Below are 18,522 nucleotides of genomic sequence, written 5' to 3'. Positions count from 1 at the left end.
TTTGCAAAATGTATTTAGTTCACTATGCACTTATTTTTCACAAGAATGAAAAGAACATATATATGTTGATATATAATATGATAAATCTTATGATCCACCAAGATATGACTAATAAAAACACACGGTTCTCAAATGTTCCTAATCGTTTAAAAGCTATATTAATACCTAATAATAATTTGGATTTTTATCATGTGGAAACTGTAATAAGAGAGTGGAGCTACAGTTTAAAGTGGCATCCGAATGTGTCTGCACCGGGATCGAACCCGAGAACCTTTGGTTACAATGCGTCGTCATTATCATTACGCCATCGGGGAGACCAGAACTCAATTTTCGGTGGGGCACAGTGGAATGATTAGGCCCAGCATATTATTCTTTGTGATGTCCAAGTCATTGGGCTACTTATTTTTAGCACAATTCAGATGATAAATCTTATGATCCACCAAGATATGACTAATAAGGACACACGGTTCTCAAATGTTCCTAATCGTTTAAAAGCTATATCAATACCTAATAATAATTTGGATATTTTATCATGTGGAAACTGTAATAAGAGATATATATAAGAATGTGTGTGTGTGTGTTTGTGTAATAATTGTTGTAAACTGAAAACATAGTTTTTTTGAAAAAACAAATGCGAGTTGAATTGCTCATTTTGTACGAGTATGTTGTCACTTACATGAAATTTATTACCCCTACCTACATATTTTCTTCCAAACCGTGTTGCTACCCCCGTAGAGGGAAGCTCGACCCCAAATGGCTAAACAGCAATCGTCTTGTTATTCTCTGGAATAATTATTAGATCTCGAAGAAACAATTTTTGTGCTTTGTAGAAGGGACTTCTTGGTTAAACCTTTCCTAGCAAGGCGTTATGTGGGTTGCCTAATTATACGGCGTAAGTGGATTTTAGAAGCAAATTTTCAATGGCAGCTTCTACCAGCGCCTTACAGTTAGGCAACACACATAACGCGAGTATTTCAGATTTCAGAATCTTGGTGTCCCATTTCTTTGCCGGTGATTGTACATTTTGAATTCCCAGTAACTTCTTTTCTTTTTAGGCACCTAGCTAAAAGTTAAGTAAGCAAACCTTTCTGAGAGCACAATGCTGTAATCAGTTTTTCCTTTCCTTTACAGACGTATACCGGGAGCATCCTGGTGGCAGTCAACCCATATAAGATGTTTGATATATATGGGCTGGATATGGTAAAGAAGTATGAAGGTCAAATCTTAGGAACATTACCTCCGTAAGTATCAAGTTTAAGATTTGTACTTCATGTACAATTCACATTGTGGCACTGCTGCTAATTTGCACTATTGCTCAACAGTTGCTGAACAATCATAACTGGTATGTTTACTTCGCGCGAAGCTATAAACATTTTTGTGATGCATATTACATTTTCTCAGTCGTTAGAACACCCCATAAACTTCGATACTATACAGAACAACAACACATCCAATATTTACGAAGATATAAAATTGCTTTAAATAACCTGTGAAAGTTTTTCTAAAGTTATGTGTAGTGTTATGTACATATGCATATAAACTAATGCTGATATGATTTATTCTGTCTGTAATGTCATTGCGTACATTGTTTAACAATACATATTGTGCCAGCTTGATGTAATTACCGTATAAAGTCAACCTGGTATTACTATGGGTAAAAAGAAATCAGAGGTTTACAGAAAGAACACCATATTTTGAAAAAAATAGCATTCGGCACAGAAGTAAACAGTAATTACTAGCAGATATATCCTACAAGAATAAAGTGTATGTTATTTCATTAAATTTCTTAAAAATACACAGTTTGTCTCTGACAGGACATAGTTATTTCCTCATCTATTCAATGTAAGTTGATGTAAAAAGATAGGATAATAGCTTAATAAATGTTTATATCACAATTGCCAACTACAGCAGTCTGACATGATTGTCTTTCTAATTTCCTTCTTGACAAATCTTCGAGTATCGTGTTTAAAATCTTAAATGGACAGATTTATTGGTGATTTCGCTTTTTCAGGGTACGTCTACCGTAAACTGTACTAAACTGTACTCTTTGTTTCTTTTCAGACATTTATTTGCAATCGGATCTTCCGCCTACAACAAAATGAGCAAAGACAACGAAAACCAGGTTGTAGTCATCTCTGGCGAGAGTGGCGCCGGCAAGACTGAAAGTACAAAACTTGTGATGCAGTACCTGGCAGCAGTGAACAAGTCCCCTTCAAACCTCATCACGGAACAAATTCTGGAAGCGTCGCCTCTTCTTGAGAGCTTCGGAAACGCCAAAACTGTGCGGAACGATAACTCGTCTCGTTTTGGGAAGTACTTGGAAGTTCATTTCAAAGAGTGAGTAGGACGAAACTAATTATGATTGTGAATATCTCGTAGAGCTTTCAGATGTAATGTGGATACTTGCTTGCACCCTTCGTTCTAGATAATGTTTACGGAGGGTCAATGTTTGGGGGCGGGGATACAACATCCATCTAAACCTTGATGACGTAGTTAACCTTTACCCTCATTCTTCTGAACAGTAACGGCAATATCGCCTTTGCCCCCCCCTTCCTCCCCTCTTGCAAAACTAAGGAAGAAGCCCTAAGTAAATTGGGTTTCATAACGTTTCTATATAGGTTCCAGTACTGCTTGATTTTGCACATAAAAATTACAGCTTAACGAGAGTTTAACCGTCAGAGCGATACCATTAAGTTTCAAGATAATCGAATAACATGAATAATAATAGTAATTATAATCATATGATTACGTCTTACGTACACGGTGATTAAAACTTTAGAAATCATAACCTGCTGATGATTTCGACATTATGAAACGAAAAAGCGCAGTTTCTGCGTACTGGCCTATGTGAAACGCACACACACACACGCGCACACAGTAGGAGCTCTTGGGTGCCAAAACTGGAGGTGTGGGGGGGGGGGGCGAGGACAGTTTGCTTTTTCTCGTCAGTATTGTATCCTCCATCATTTGCGCTGTTCTTGTAATAACCCCACATTAAATTAGATAAATTATGGATAACTTTTTAAGAGAATTTATTTTCCCAACATGAAATTTTTTATCGTTACTCTCCGAGGCAGGTTCTTAAGAACTATTACTGCGATTATTTATTATTTGTGTGTACAGCTGTATCTAATAGAATCGTTTTTCTAATGGGTAACACGAAACGAATAAATCCAGATCTATACGCGAGCAAGATTGATTTCCACGAGCACTTTCGGTAGACTGTATCTGTAACGACCCCTTAATATAGGCAACCTTCCCTTCATAGCTGCCACACCTATATTGTTAGGGTGTGCGTGATCTGACTAGTTACGTCATCGTTTCGCTGGAAGCACAAAGCCGCCGACGGCGGAAGATTGCAAATCTTGTCTTTGTGATTTTTAGTACAGTTTCGGATACATGTGGCTTGTAATGATGCCATTGAAGTCAGTGGGGGTTGTTACAACCTAAAATGCCTGTGACTGTACATTCTTATCCAACCCTTGAAGTGGAAAACTTTAGCTTGAGTTATGTTTGATCGAGGTTTAGAGTTAACTGGGGGTGATGCTCCTAGTGGTTAACATGGTGGCAATAAGACAGCTGGAAAAATTTTGCCATCACTTCGAGCACTGCCCTTATCAGGATTTAACCAACTATCCGATTTGCATATTTTATACCACAATCAGGTCCGTACACAAATGGCTAAGGGAGGCGTGCCTCCTCGAACTATATAAACTGTTTAAATGTGTAACTATAAAAACCTAGAAAAAATAACACGATTTTTTTGACGATGGGTTGTTTGTGGCGAGTGGCAGGCAGAAGTCTGCAGTCTGCCATATTTGCTAATTTAAATGTTATAACCAGGGTTGTTAAAAGATCCAGGTACCCATAAATTCTAATGGGTTCTGTTGAATTCCGCTGCAGGACCGGGACCTTTTTTCTAGCACAATTTAAATTCGGTCCAAGTTGCGTATTGTTTCATTGAAAAAAGGTTCCTAGACCGAATTTAAATTGATATGGAAAAACAGTTCCTGGACCGTATTTAAATTGAGCCAGAAGAAAAGGTTCCTGGACCGAATTTAAATTGATCTGAAAAAAAAAAAAGGGTTCCTGGACCGAATTGAAATACTTTACAAATAAAAAGGTTCTTTACGGTCCAGAACCCATTTACGCTTGCTGATTTTCTCTCCTGGACCGGAATTGAATTTATTTAAAATTCCTGGACCTTTATTTAACAACCCTGGCTATAACAATTGATGCAAGGCTACCAGATGTACTGATTAAAGCCCCTATCACACGGAACTGGATTTCTAGTTGGAATACTCTAGTTGACGCTGGACTGGCTACCCATTTGCTAGTTTTCGCCTCACACGGTACTTGTTATACCGTACTTGTCGATAGTCTTTCGTTCCCATAATGGCGGCCGCGCGAGATGTAAACAACGTATCACTTCACACTTTTAAAATACGATAACTATCCAACCGAGAGGAATATCGCATCGCATTAAATGGTTTTAGGTAGAGAAGAACGGCGCTGATAAAATACATACTTTACAACGTTTACTATACACGTATGGAAGAATATTTTCGCTTTTTCAATTGTAAACATGCCTTTCGTGTTGTATGCACTCGGAAGCCACAGACAAAAAAAGGCTACTTTACAAACTCACAGAATATCTTCACATGGCCAAACTTTGCTCTGATTGGCTGTTCCACAGAATCTAGTCGAAGAAGTTAGTAGCAATTAGAACATGTCCTATTCCTCCAAAACAGTCAAGCAGTCAGCCAGGCGGCCATGATTACTACCCAGAAAGTCAGTTCATCGCCAACTAGGGCTTTCCAACTAGAAATCCAGTTCCGTGTGATAGGGGCTTTAGTCGGGATGGTCCATTCTTTTTTAATCCCGGTCCCGACTTTTACCAAATTGCAGTCGTGATGCGAAAATATGTCTTTTTTTTTGTTAACTCTGGTTAACACCTGTGTGAACTCACATTCAGACATGCTTGTCATTTCATAATCATTGCTAATATGAAGCATTTAATTTATAAATTGTGAACATAGAATAATCATAGCTGTTACTTAGGGTTTGTTTTCACTCCCATGTCCAATATTGTACAATATGAGCATTTAAAAATGTTTTGAAGATTTTTGTAAACAGTCATCAGTGAATCTAAATTCAATAACCAAGGAACACTACTATGTTTTATTATTGCATGTCAAACAATGCACTTAAGAATGCTGGAAAATGAATGTTAGTTTAAAATTTAATATTGCACACATGTAATTTGTCACAGCAATGGCGGCTGGTGGCTCTGAATTAGGTGAAGGGCTAGTAGAAAAAATGGGATAACAGAAAATTAGATCAATAGTTGCACGTTCTTATTTGGAAATTTGTTCTCTAACAAAACACACTAAATTTGACTAAATTATTACATTTTAAGTGTGTTTTGTTAGAAACCACATTTTCTAATTGTGTAACTATTGATCTAATTTTCTATATAAAAATGGGACATACAGATTATATAGACATGGATATAGTTAAATTTATTTTTATAACATTTTTAAACATTACAAAATCAATTGCTGTTGAAACCATTGTTAATCCTTAATTTTTAACATTTTGACAAAATATATTAATATTTGAGGGAACTCTTGGCGTCCTTTAAGAGGACCTTATTTTCCAATGCATTACTATAAAATTTAGAACATTACTTGTTCTCATTCACTAGAACTTGCAATATGCTTTCCACTGTTGTTAAGTCCAGCTGATTTCGTTCTTTGGTCCACTGAACAGTTAGTTATAAATTGTTATTAATTTCTTGTTGTATAAAATTATTTTGAAATTTGAATTCGTTATTTCTTTAGCTAAATATGGGACAAATGGGTGTCCCGAGAACGTTTTCCGGGATACCGGGGCATTTCTTTTAAAAAAAGGGAACAATCCCATATATACGGGACGTCTGGCAACCATAATATTACGCAATTTTCTTCCTACCAGCCCTTCACCTAATTGAGAGCCACCTGCCACCATTGAGTCACATTATAACTTCATACTGAATCAGTGTTTTGGAGGGAAATGCACTACTTTCACTCATGTAAAAAATAAATTGTAGATGTCCCTATTTCCCACCAGTCACAATTATCACATCACACTCTCATACTCCACATGATAATGATAATAGTATTTCACTGAAGGAAACGTAATCATTGGAGCACTAACTCGCAATCTTTTTTTCTTCCAGTGGTGTTATAATTGGTGCCAAGATCACAGAATACCTTCTCGAAAAATCTCGGATAGTGACACAAGCTCCTGAAGAGAGGAACTATCATGTGTTCTATGAAATGCTCAAAGGATTGCCCAATGAACAGAAGGAGAAATATGGGTTGCTCTCGGCAGAGAAATATTTCTACTTAAATCAGGTATGTGTTTATCATGTATTAACACACTATTCACAGAAATAGATAAAATTCCATTTCACCCTTATTTTTCTATTAAAGATATGCTAGGATTTCTTATTACAATCTTAATATTAATACAACTATCAAATTGCCTACAGTCCTCTTAACATAAAATCGTGAGATCTTGAATTTTATTGAAAATGTAAAACCACACAGTATTTGGGTAATGTAATAATATTGTGGAAAGAAATTAACTTCAAACTCAAAGTATGCTTTTCCTGCAGTTGTCACACAAGGGAGAATAGACCCTTGTTGGTTGATTGTGTGTGTTTCCCTTTCGTTGTTTTAATTTAATCATCATTCGTCTTCATCATAGAGCCGCAGTGGTCTGACTGCTCTTCGAAGGCCTGGGTTCCCAGAGTGGGTGATATAAGGTTGGAATTTTTCCAGCCTTGTCCCCGCATAAAATGGCTCTGGGGCTCACCCAGCCTGAAATCATGGAGGGTAAAGGTGGTGAAATTTACCTCTACTTTACCTTCATCATTGTAATGGAACAAAAATGATATTCAAGTGACCAAATGATAGGAGCATAACAGTTAAAGGGGAAGGACAAGTAGAAAATGAATATGCAGTACATGTGTGATGTTTTTTATATAGCTCTGTGTATTTTTAATAACTGAAAAAGCATTTCATCCAGGAGAAAATGTTTTTTTTTTCATTCCACAGTTTTTAAGGATAGTCACTTAACTTTTTTAACAGTAAGTGTTCATGAAATATTAAGTATTTACTGCATAGGCGTAGCTAGAACTTTATATTTGGGTGTGCACAAAGAGAAAAAAAAGAGATCTTGTACCTTTTTAATAGCATATTTTGCAATACAATCACTTGGCTCTTTAACTGCACTGGTGTTTGTAAAGGAATATAAATTCACTAAATGACAGTGTTGAAAATTTCTGAATATATGTAGTAGAAAAAAATCAAATTGCATAGAAATTGCACACACACACAAAATGTACATAAATGTTACAAACAAATACATCAAAATACACGTCATCTATAACAAGAGACGTCTGTCTAAGGGTGCAGAAACTCTGTTCTTAAACTCATCAATAACTTCATTTACATCAATAGACTAAGCTTTTTCCTGTTCCACAAATAGCAAGAGCAGAGCTTCCAATCTATCCTGCTTCTGAGTTGCTCTTAATTTAGTTTTAACTTGGGCAAGCTTGGAGAAAGCTCTCTCTCTCACGTGCAGCTTGTGACAGGTGTAGATGAAAAGCGCTGCAGTACAGAGTAGAATGCAGTAAATATCTTCTTTCTCCAATGACATCAAAACATCGAAAAACTATAGACACTCGTTTCATCAGCGATACTGCACACGTTTATACCAAGTAATGACATTTTCAACTTCTTACAAACTGCCGCTTATTTTATCTCTTATTGAAATATCTGTCTTTAATTCTCTTTGATAAAGCAGCCCATTAGGGTGTGCCTAGGCACACCTGGCACATCCCGTAGCTACACCTATGATTTACTGTCTGTTAGCAACTATATTCAGGTTGTAACACAGCAGTAATTAGATTGTGGAAAATTGTTGTGCCAACATGTTTGTGAATAAGATAAGGTTGTTAATCTGCCACTGCTTGAAGTGTGCTTGCGATCAAGGCGTACCACAAGAGTTAGGTTAGTTGTTAATGTGATAAACTCATATTCAAGGGTGTGCAAGTTCAAACCTCTTGACCGTTTATACATATTGTGGCAGTTCACCTCAGTCATTTTTTATGAATATTATGATGGTATGTTTAACAAAGTCAGTAGATGCTCTTTTAAATTTCCTTCTCTGACTTTTCATCCCTCATTTTCCCCTTGAGGCATACTTTGTGGTACAAATAAGGGGTATTAAGGCTTTGATCGACACCGGGGCAGCTCTTTTTTAATTTTTTTCTCCTTTTGATCTTCCAAAATATGGAAAATTACGTCTGCTTAGAATGCCTTCTAGAGCATTCATGTGAGTCTTCATGTGATTTGGTTTCACTGTTGGCTAGATATCAATAGTTTCATGGCTACATAAGTCCATCAAAGTGTTGATAATATCTAGACAACAAACAAAAGCAAGCCACACGAATATTCACGTGAATGTTTTAGAAGGAATTGTAAGCAGATGAAATGTTGCAGAGTTTGGAAAATCATAGCTGTTTCTCGAAATGAGAGGAAAATTGGAAAACAGTTGCCCTGGCGTCGGCAAAAGATCCAACCTTGGTCGGGCATGTTTGTCAGTGTAGTGTGCGAGCTGTAAAGGAGTGGTTGTGTTTTCTCACTGGGCCAAAAATCCCGCCCAAACTGATCCACTTTTGGGAGGAGTGCGTTGTATAACTTTTCCAAGTGTTTACGTTTTTTCGCTTGGCCGAAAATGCTGCCAAAACTGAGTCGCTTTTGGGAAAGTTATGTTGTAGCCCTTTATGACGCAAAGTTCAGTGTGTCAATGATCAGGAAGTGGTGTAACATCAAGGATTGTGATGTTAGTTTGACTTTATTCAAGAATGTAATCAGCAATTATAAGGATTGCATGGCCCCAGCATTCGGTTCTCCAACAAAGGGGACGAGAACACGTCCGTGCACACAAGCCACCACCAGTATGCAGGCGAAACTTCGCAGAATGGCCATGCAAGAGAATCCACCGACCCAAAGACAGATGGCGAATCATCTAAATATGTCTTTGGAAACTGTTAACCTCACCTTGCACCTTCCCAAAAGCGACTGTTTTGGCAGCATTTTCAGCCAAACGAGAAAACGCAAACACTTGCAAAGTTATACAACGCACTCCTCCCAAAAGCGGCTCAGTTTGGGTGGGATTTTTGGCCCAGTGAGAAAACACAACCACTCTTTTACAGCTCACACACTACACTGACAAACATGCCCGACCAAGGTTGGGCGAGTTCATTCTGAGTGCAGGGGGAAGGAATCACGTTTGGTCAAACATACGCTGAACAGCCTCTGTATATACAGCCACAATGATGAGGGTCTGGAAGGTCGCATTCCCCGTATATCACGGCACTCTCGTCTTATGTTTTCAAGCGATAATTTCAACATTTGAATTGTATTAAGTCTTCCCAGATATCTCAGGGGAGGGGGTTCAAAGGGTTCAAATACCCATTCATCCACTTTGTAGGCACCCTTGATATATTTATCAAGTTATGTCCACATTTCTTATGATTATTGTTATTAACATGAATTATGCTTTTCTTGAAAATTAAGAGCCAATGCATTGCTTATGGGTAACATGAATTATGCCGTAACTTCAAATTAAGAGCCAATCTTGGAAAATGATTTGCGTTCAGGAGGTCAACATCAGTAAGAAACAGCTACTTTCCTTTCTGTAACAGAAAAAAAGTGAAAATTTGTAGAACAGTGTTTAGTCACATGATAAGTGTATGTATGTTTCACAGCAACTTATATTGATGAAATTGCATTGATGAACTTTACTTTTTTTTCTACAGGGAGGAAACTGTGAAATCGATGGAAAGTACGATGGAGAGGATTTCCAGTCTTTACTGTCAGCAATGCAGGTGTTAGGTTTCACTTCTGAGGAACAGGACACCATATTTCGGATATTAGCATCAGGTATGGCAATTCTTGCTCAACTTATTCTTTGGTCCCCTAACTACGAGGGTCGTCCAGAAAATAAAGACCGTTTGGTTATACAAAATGAAAAACACAATATTTATTGGAAAAAACAATTCTGTTACATACCTGAAGCTTCCTTCACTTCTCTACATAATTACCTACATTTAAACATTTGTCGTATCTGGGCATGAGCTTCAGAATTCCCATTTTATACTCTTCTGCCGCCAGTTCATTATGGTCATGGCAACCGTCTTTTGGGATCGTAAAGGTGTTCTTTTGGTGGATTTCATGCCAAAAGGCACTACAATCAATGCAAATCGTTATTGTGAGACTAAGAAAACTACGGCGAGCCATCCAAAACAGGAGGCGAGGAATGCTTTCTGGAGGAATTGTGCTTCTGCACGACAATGCCCACCCTCACACTGCTGGTGCAACTCAAGAATTGCTGGATCAATTCGGATGGGAAATTTTTGATCATCCACCCTATAGTCTGGACCTTGCTCCTAGCGATTTCCACCTTTTTCCCTAAGCTGAAAGAGTTTCTGGGCATTAAACGTTTTGGAAGTGATGAAGAGTTGGAGAATGCAGTGACCACCTGGCTTAATGAACTGGCGGCAGAAGAGTATAACATGGGAATTCTGAAGCTCGTGCCCAGATACGGCAAATGTTTAAATGTAGGAGGTGATTATGGAGAGAAGTGAAGGAAGCTTCAGGTATGTAACAGAATTGTTTTTACCAACAAATATTGTGTTTTTAATTTTGTATAACCAAACGGTCTTTATTTTCTGGATGACCCTCGAATCTCTGTACAAAATAAATTAAAGCAAGACTTAAATACATGTCATGCACTTAAGAACAGTGTGGGGAGAAGTTCACCCTTCTGGATAAGACTACCCCAATTCTGTCTGTAAACTTTTAGCTCGGTGTGATGCTTTGAAGGAACTGAATATAATTATCTTCCTCTTAATAGAAACTTTTCAAATACTGCACCACTAAATAGAAATGTTAACAGGAATTATTACGATTTGTTGATAATTTCTTAGGAGAGTGTTTGGCATTGTGGAATACATAGTGAGGTGTTCTGTATTTTAATCATAGATAACACATTGAAGTTTCATTATGTCTGTTCCTATTATCATGCATCCTTGTTGCTGGAATTAACCTTCATGTGAGAACCAGAGGAATGTAACTCCAATAATATGGTTCTCAGTTTTATTTAATATATATCCCCTGAAGAGCTCTCTTCGGAATCAGATTGATGTATCTCTAATCTATCTCTTCTCTTTAGTGGTAAATTGGAGCCACGGATCTCCAATTTTCTGATTTTTTTGGAGCCAAACATATTCCTAAGATGTAGGGCCTCCTCGATGGCACAGCGGTAGCATCGTCACCTTGTAATCAAGGGGTCCGGGGTTCGATACCCGGTGGAGGCACATAGTGGTTCGGATCCCACTTTAAACTGTAGGTCCAGTCCCGATTACCCTTACTGTGCATAAAGTGGACTTAAAACACCAAATCAATCAATATTCCTAGGAATACATTATTTCCTTTCTCCTGTAATTTTGATAAAGTGGAGTTACGTCCCTCTGGTTCTCACACAACAATATGTTGTAAAATAAAGTCAAGTAAGGAAACAAAACAATTTATTGATTCAATACAGTGTTGTTTCATGGTTTGAATGATTTTTTTAGTCTTTGCCTTTTGTTACATTTGATGTGAGTAACAAATTATCTTGGTATTAAAAAACGAGATAAAATCACAACACAGACTTCTTTCGTCGTCTAAATTTTTGGGTCAAACTCAGGAAAGAAAAGAAGGAGTTGTGGAAACGTCCATGACTCTTCTTTTCTTTAAAATGGTTAAAATATTTTTATCTTTCTACGAGGGGATATCAAAAAGTAATTGAGTAAATTTTTACAGCCAAACGGAAATGTATTCACAAAAACTGAAATATACATTTTGAAGGTTAAACATTATTCTACTTTTGCACATAACATCTATTTACATTTATACATTTGTCCCACCATGACACCAATTTTTCGATACCCATGCAGTAGAAATCGTTCGACTGGACACGTAACCAATGATGCACGGCTGTCACAACTTCCGTGTCCCAGCTGAAGTGTTTGCCGGCAAGATGTTTTTTCAGTGGGCCAAACTGGTGAAAGTCTGATGGCACCCAGGTCTGGACTGTATGCTGGATGCTCGAGAATTTCCCAATGTCAGGAATTAACTTTTTGCGTCACTGATGCAGCCACTGATGCCTCCACAGTGTCAACATTGCTCTGTGTGTTGGATGTGCGATACCGTCCAGAACGGAGATCATCGAAGGCATTTACATGCCCTGCATTGAACTTTGCACACAAATTACAGACATTTGTGAATGTCATGCACATGTCGCCATACACTGCACACAACTCACGATAGATTACAGGTGGTTTCTGTCCCTTTGACCACAGAAATTGAATCACACTCCGTAGCTCAACTGTGTCAAACGTCGCAAGCATAGCTGCCATTTTGAAACAACTGCCTCTCGACGTGCGTGAGGTGCAAACACCTGCCATCTCGTGGAAAGGCTGCAAAAAAAATTACTCAATTACTTTTTGATATCCCCTCATATAACTCTCATCTCTTACATCACTGAATAAGAATTTAGGTTGGCCTGAAAATTCAGAGAACAAAATGGGTGCCTGTTGTGATTCTGTCTAATTTTTAACAGGGTGACAACACACTGCAGAAGACAGATCTTCCAGTAATACAGAGTGAAACACTGGTAGTTTAACTCCATTTTAATTCTAATAAAAGTGGCTTAGAACTACCTCGTAGTAATTTGCCATGTCTAAGCTTGTACAGGAAATCTTATGAGTTAGAATTATAAAATGTTTCATCAAATTAAAATGTTTTTAATGTAGAATGCTATGGGCTTGCATATCTATTTTTGAAGCATTATGCCTAGATACTTGTTTATGATGTATTCCATTTCATGTTTTTTTGTGTAATTTTTTTTAGTGTTGCACCTCGGAAACGTGTACTTCCATCGGAAACAACTGAAGCATGGGCAAGAAGGGGTGGAAATAGGTTCCGATGCGGAGATCAGATGGGCCGGACACCTGCTACAGCTTAGTGTTGACGGCATCAAAAGAGCCCTCACAACAAAAACAACCGTAAGTGTGTGTTGATTAAGTTTACATAGCTCTTGGCAGAGTAGGCATTTTCCAAATTACAAGCAAGAGATTTGGCACAGTGTCTGAATCAAAATTAGTTTCAATATTCGGTGTTGGAGTGCAGTCCACAGGAATGTTAATGCATGATTTTCTTTTTATTTATATATATATTGATGCGTTCACTGGTTTCAATTACTAATACTACGGGGATCGATACTGTGAACGCTTTAGGGGTCAGATGGTAGAGCTAGGTTACGTTTATGGTCCCCATACAATCTCACTGACAGGCTTCTGGCAGGGAGTGGAATGATGTCAAGGGATGTAGACGACGTACATCTTACCTCTCGGCCAAGCAGTTGAGTGTGGACGTCAGGCGATATAGCACGGAGTCCTGAGTTCGAAATCCCACGGTCTTCTTGCCCGTGGCTGGCGACGAAGCACACGTTGGTCTTGGAGTATCGGCCCTAGAAAAGGCGCCGGGACGATGGTCTGTCTGACGGCTACAAGTTGTAGGCTGTGGTGCTGAAGATAGTCAACTCACGAATATACTGCGGTTGCCTTAGGCGAAAGCTTCGTCTAGGTTTCCCGAGCCGGGCTGAGACCTGAAAGGTGTTAAGGTCTTTGCCTGGTATTCTTCTGGAGGTCCTTGAATTCTGAGACTTGACTGACCCTCGAATTCTGGTGCTTAGGTCTTTTAAGCTGCTGGCAAATACTTCCTAGCTGCTTGGACAGCACTTCCGTATTTGCCAGCCGATGGCGGGCTTGAACCCGGTAGTATCGAAGAATGCCGTGTCTCCTGACGTCATGTGTTTCCGCTATTTGTGGAATGTTACCTTGTGTTGTAAATTGTCGCTTGACCAAGCACTGATGTCTGGCGAGAGATTTTACCTTTTTTACAGTCTCTCCCTTGAATCGTTCCACAATATATATAACAAAAACACATATTTTCATAATTCAAATTATGTGACGCTCAAAATGTAGGACATGTCCGGCAAAAGGAGGACATCTGGTTACCGTATGCATGGGGAACTTTACCTTTTACAATGGAGCTTTAATTGTAGATATAACATGCAGAAAAGTTTGCTAAATTTAACATTAACATTTTGGGAGAAATAACACAGAAAAGCAACAAAGATAACACCACTTTGGGAAAAAATAACAGCAAGAAAAATCAAGGTAATGACGTGGAAAGTACTAGATAAAATGTAGTGGACTGAAAGATCTCCCTGATACCGATTATTGCATTTCTTTTAATCTTTCAGGAAGCCAGGAACGAGAGACTCCTCACCCCTCTGAGCATCGACCAAGCCTTGGACGCTCGTGATGCTTTTGCCAAGGCTCTGTACAATTCCTTGTTCTCGTGGCTCGTGTCTAGAATAAACCAAATCGTGTGCAAGGGAAGCAAAAGAACTTCAATCTCAATCCTCGACATATTTGGATTTGAAGACTTCAAGGTAAGATACAAATGAAAAATAACTATATTTTTTTGTTTTCATAATAATATACGAGGCCGTTCCCAAAAGAAACCGGAATTTGCCAAAAAAAATTGCTGGAATATGCCAAAAAAGATGAGTTTTATTAACTTTGACTTACAAATACCTTAGTCTCCTTCAAAGTATTGTCCATTTGACGCGATGCACTTATCCCAAAGGCATTCCCATTGCTTGAAACATTTTTGGAAGTCCTCAACTGGGATATTGTTCAATGCCTGGAGCGCATGTTCCTGAACTTCAGCCACATCGGCAAAGCGTTTGCCTTTGAGCTCGTTTTTCATGTGGGGGAACAAAAAAAAATCACAAGGTGCAAGGTCCGGTGAATACAGAGGGTGAGGAACAACAGGTATTTGGTTTTTCGCCAAAAATCTGTTCGACACGCACAGCAGTGTGGGCTGGGGCATTGTCGTGGTGGAGCAACCAGTCACCACGCTTCCACATTTCTGGACATTTTCGCCTCACATTTTCACGCAATCTCCTCAACACACCCATGTAGAAATCCTGATTAACAGTTTGACCTTGAGGAACAAATTCCTTGTGAACAATCCCTTGCACAAAAAAAGGGCATTGTTTTCACCTGTGATCGCAGCTGACATGCTTTTTTCAGTCTTAGCGAATTCGGTGTTTGCCACTGATTTGACTGCTGCTTGGTTTCTAGATCGTAACCGTAACACCAACTCTCATCACCTGTCACAACGTGAGAAAGATAATCTGGGTCATTTTGCACTTGCTCCTTCAGGTCACGGCACAGGATGAGGCGAGTGTGTTTTTGATCGTCTCTGAGCAACAGAGGCACAAATTTGGCGGAAATGCTTTTCATGTTCAGGTCCTCTGTTAAAATTTGCTGGCACAAACTCCAAGACAAAGACGTCACCTCAGCAATCTCTTCCATAGTACAATGACGATCTTCGTAAATAGCATTTCACACGTTTTCAATGTTTTCGTCATTTCGTGCTGTGGCAGGTCGTCCAGATCTCGGTTGGTCTTCCACTGACATTTCCCCCTTTTTGAAAAGTGCAAACCACACGTACACTTGCGTTTTTACTAGGCTGTCTTCTTGAAATACTTCTTTAAGCATCACTACAGTATCAGCTGCAGTTTTCCCCAATAGGAAACAAAATTTCACACACACTCTCTGTTCCTTCTGATCTGCCATAGCAAACAACGTGTGGCACAGCACAGCTCCATGTCTACACAGGGCAACGGCACTCAGCACACTGGCACGTCATAGTGTCCCCTCACTACATCTAGCGGCGGAAGTCAGAAGTACATCAGGCTTTCCCGCCAGATATGCTTTCCGGTTTCTTTTGGGTACCCTCTCGTATACTTAAAGGATGTGTCAATTACTTGTTGGGTTTTGACCTTTTCTACATTCTAAGGTACATTTTTTCCAGTAAATTGCTTTACTTCAAGAACTAACATTTCAAGACTGCCATATTTTTAGAACATGAAACCAGGATTTCTGTTAAACACAGCAAAAAAATACAAGATGTGGGATAGAAAAAATGTGATTATAAGAGGGGACCTTCATTGTTGAACCTATTGCTGCGTAAACAGTACTGTGAACTCGTGAATATGCTATTTCAGATGACATATCTCCAGGACCTTTATCCAATTAAATCTCTATGCATTGGCTAATGATGAGAAGTGTGTGTAAATCATGCCAGAAGAAGTAGCAAATGTGTTTGGAAAAGAAACCAACCTGAGATACTGTAAGGAGTATAATTTTGAAAGATCGAAAATTACAATGGATAATATACCTACATATGTATATTATGATATAAATTTGTTCAAGAGTAATATTTTATGAATGTAGTAGTCACAATTCACAGAAGCAAGTGTTAATTTTCATGTTATTTTCTTCTGACAATATCCTCTGACATACCGTAATCTGGGGTGAATTTGAACGAGAGTGTGTTTCCTCCGTTGTCGAGCCTGCAACACCGCACCAGTGTGTTTTGAGTTCCCGCATTTTCGCTTGTGGCATTGCTAAGTTATGTAGCTGATAACTTTCAGTTGTTGAACTTGTGCTCGTGTGTCAATGTGCGTGTAACATGTGCCGGAAGTTAAAAGGGAATTTACAGTGTTGTCCTTAATAGCGGAAACTTTGGGCCATAGCTGACACATAATGGGAGTTATGAACTTTTGTTCCAGGAATGTGTCAACAATGGAGTTGTGAGGGCAGTTCTGTGATAGTGTAGGCTATGGGCATTTGCAAGTAGACGTGTAGCAGCAGTTAAAATGGAAGACAGTTCTTCAGCAGGGTGCATTCAGCCAATGCCGCATGTGTACAGAAAAAAAAGTTGGAGGACAGAATTATGGAAACTATGATAAGCATGATTTGGAGAATGACATATGAGATGTAATGCAGGAAAATTAACACACAGCAGTGATGAATCAGAAATGTCAGATCAAAGAGAGAGCCTGTGTCAGGAACCTGTAATTGTATTCTAGAAGAGGATGTGTTTGTAACATTGTGTTATGTATACACAGAAAACCAAAAAAATAGTAAACACGAAAATATATTGGTGTTGTAACTGGTGTGAATGCAAAAAATGTTGATGTAAAATTTCTACGTCCTTACAATAACAGTAGAAAAGTCTTTCTGTTTCCTGCCGTATAAGATGAGGATTCCATTGGAAGAGATCAGATCATGGAGATTCTTCAAAATCTCCAAGAGAAGAGAGGAATATTCACATTTGGATTCGATATTCTGCAACTTTTTCTTTTTTACTGGAAGCATGCTTTAAGATAGAACAATTAAACACAAAAGAATGTGATTGTCTTGTTTATTATTTGTATATATGCATGCATTTTGTTTCATGTAGCTCTCTGCGTTTTTTAAAACTCATTTTTGCATCCTAAATAACCCATAGAACGGTACAAATTCAGACAAATTGTTTGTCCCAAATCACCCCACAACATGTGGTGGGGTGACTTCTGACCTCAGACATGTGTTAAAAAAATTTCAAGCATGTCCTTTACATGGAATGTTTTATCTTAGTTGTGTTCCACATAAATATACCCCACAATGTAATGCATAACAATTGTCCATGCTCGAAGCTTGTTTGATATATGTATAAAAAACTCACCAAAGCGTCCAAATTAACCTCAAATTACGGTACTGCTTTTATCATCAAAAGTCAAGCTCTACCGAAATATAAATTCTGACTATGCACATGCTTCAAACACTTGAATAACTGATTGAAATCAGAATGCATCAGCTGTAATGGTTATGACAAAAAAAAATGAACATATACCTGAATATGTGTTGGCTTATTTTCATGTCCTGACTGCAGTCAAGAAAAAACTTGATTGAAATAAAAAAGACTATCCTGATTAATTTAGAACATCTGCTTGCCATGTATTATTTGAATTCTACTCTTGTGTGCAAAGTCATTTTTCATATTGTTAATGTTTTTAATTTACAGGAGAATAGCTTTGAACAATTATGCATAAATTATGCCAATGAAAATCTTCAGTTCTATTTCAACAAGCACATCTTCAAGATTGAGCAGCAGGAATACGCTAAAGAGAAGATTGAATGGCAAACCATCACGTATGCGGTAAGTGTTGACATCGTTCCCTCTAGCTTTATACTCATCTTCCGTTGTGTCTTTTTTTAAGGCAGAATAATTTATGCCTCTGTTTGTTTGTTTGCTTGAGAGAATTTTTTTAATCAAGTAGTAATGAATAATGTCATTTCTGGTTATATAAATTCCCTTCTTTTAAGGTTTTATTGATAGTAATGTAGCACTTACAGGGGAATCTTACATGATACATAAATATATTGCTTTATCAAGATGATAGAGACCACAGTAAATTTTGAAACTAAAATGAGAAGTCATTTGTTTTACCCCCTCA

General features: G+C 38.2%; 1 protein-coding gene across 11 annotated transcripts in view; it reads left to right on the top strand.

Moving 5' to 3' along the window:
- Positions 1–18,522, top strand: part of LOC145978267 (unconventional myosin-XV-like) — a 536,876-nt gene that overhangs the window by 217,272 nt on the left and 301,082 nt on the right. For all 11 annotated transcript variants that reach the window (XM_083110775.1, XM_083110774.1, XM_083110769.1 and 8 more), the window contains 7 exons: positions 1,132–1,241; positions 2,062–2,337; positions 6,221–6,398; positions 9,875–9,998; positions 13,011–13,165; positions 14,428–14,619; positions 18,090–18,224. In XM_083110775.1, the coding sequence (XP_082966901.1) occupies positions 1,132–1,241; positions 2,062–2,337; positions 6,221–6,398; positions 9,875–9,998; positions 13,011–13,165; positions 14,428–14,619; positions 18,090–18,224 (1,170 nt within the window). The remainder of the gene's footprint in view (positions 1–1,131; positions 1,242–2,061; positions 2,338–6,220; positions 6,399–9,874; positions 9,999–13,010; positions 13,166–14,427; positions 14,620–18,089; positions 18,225–18,522) is intronic.

Source organism: Lepisma saccharinum, chromosome 24 (assembly GCF_977018435.1).
Source record: "Lepisma saccharinum chromosome 24, izLepSacc3.1, whole genome shotgun sequence".
Taxonomy (NCBI): Eukaryota; Metazoa; Arthropoda; class Insecta; order Zygentoma; family Lepismatidae; genus Lepisma; species Lepisma saccharinum.
This window is presented reverse-complemented; position numbering and strand designations above follow the sequence as displayed.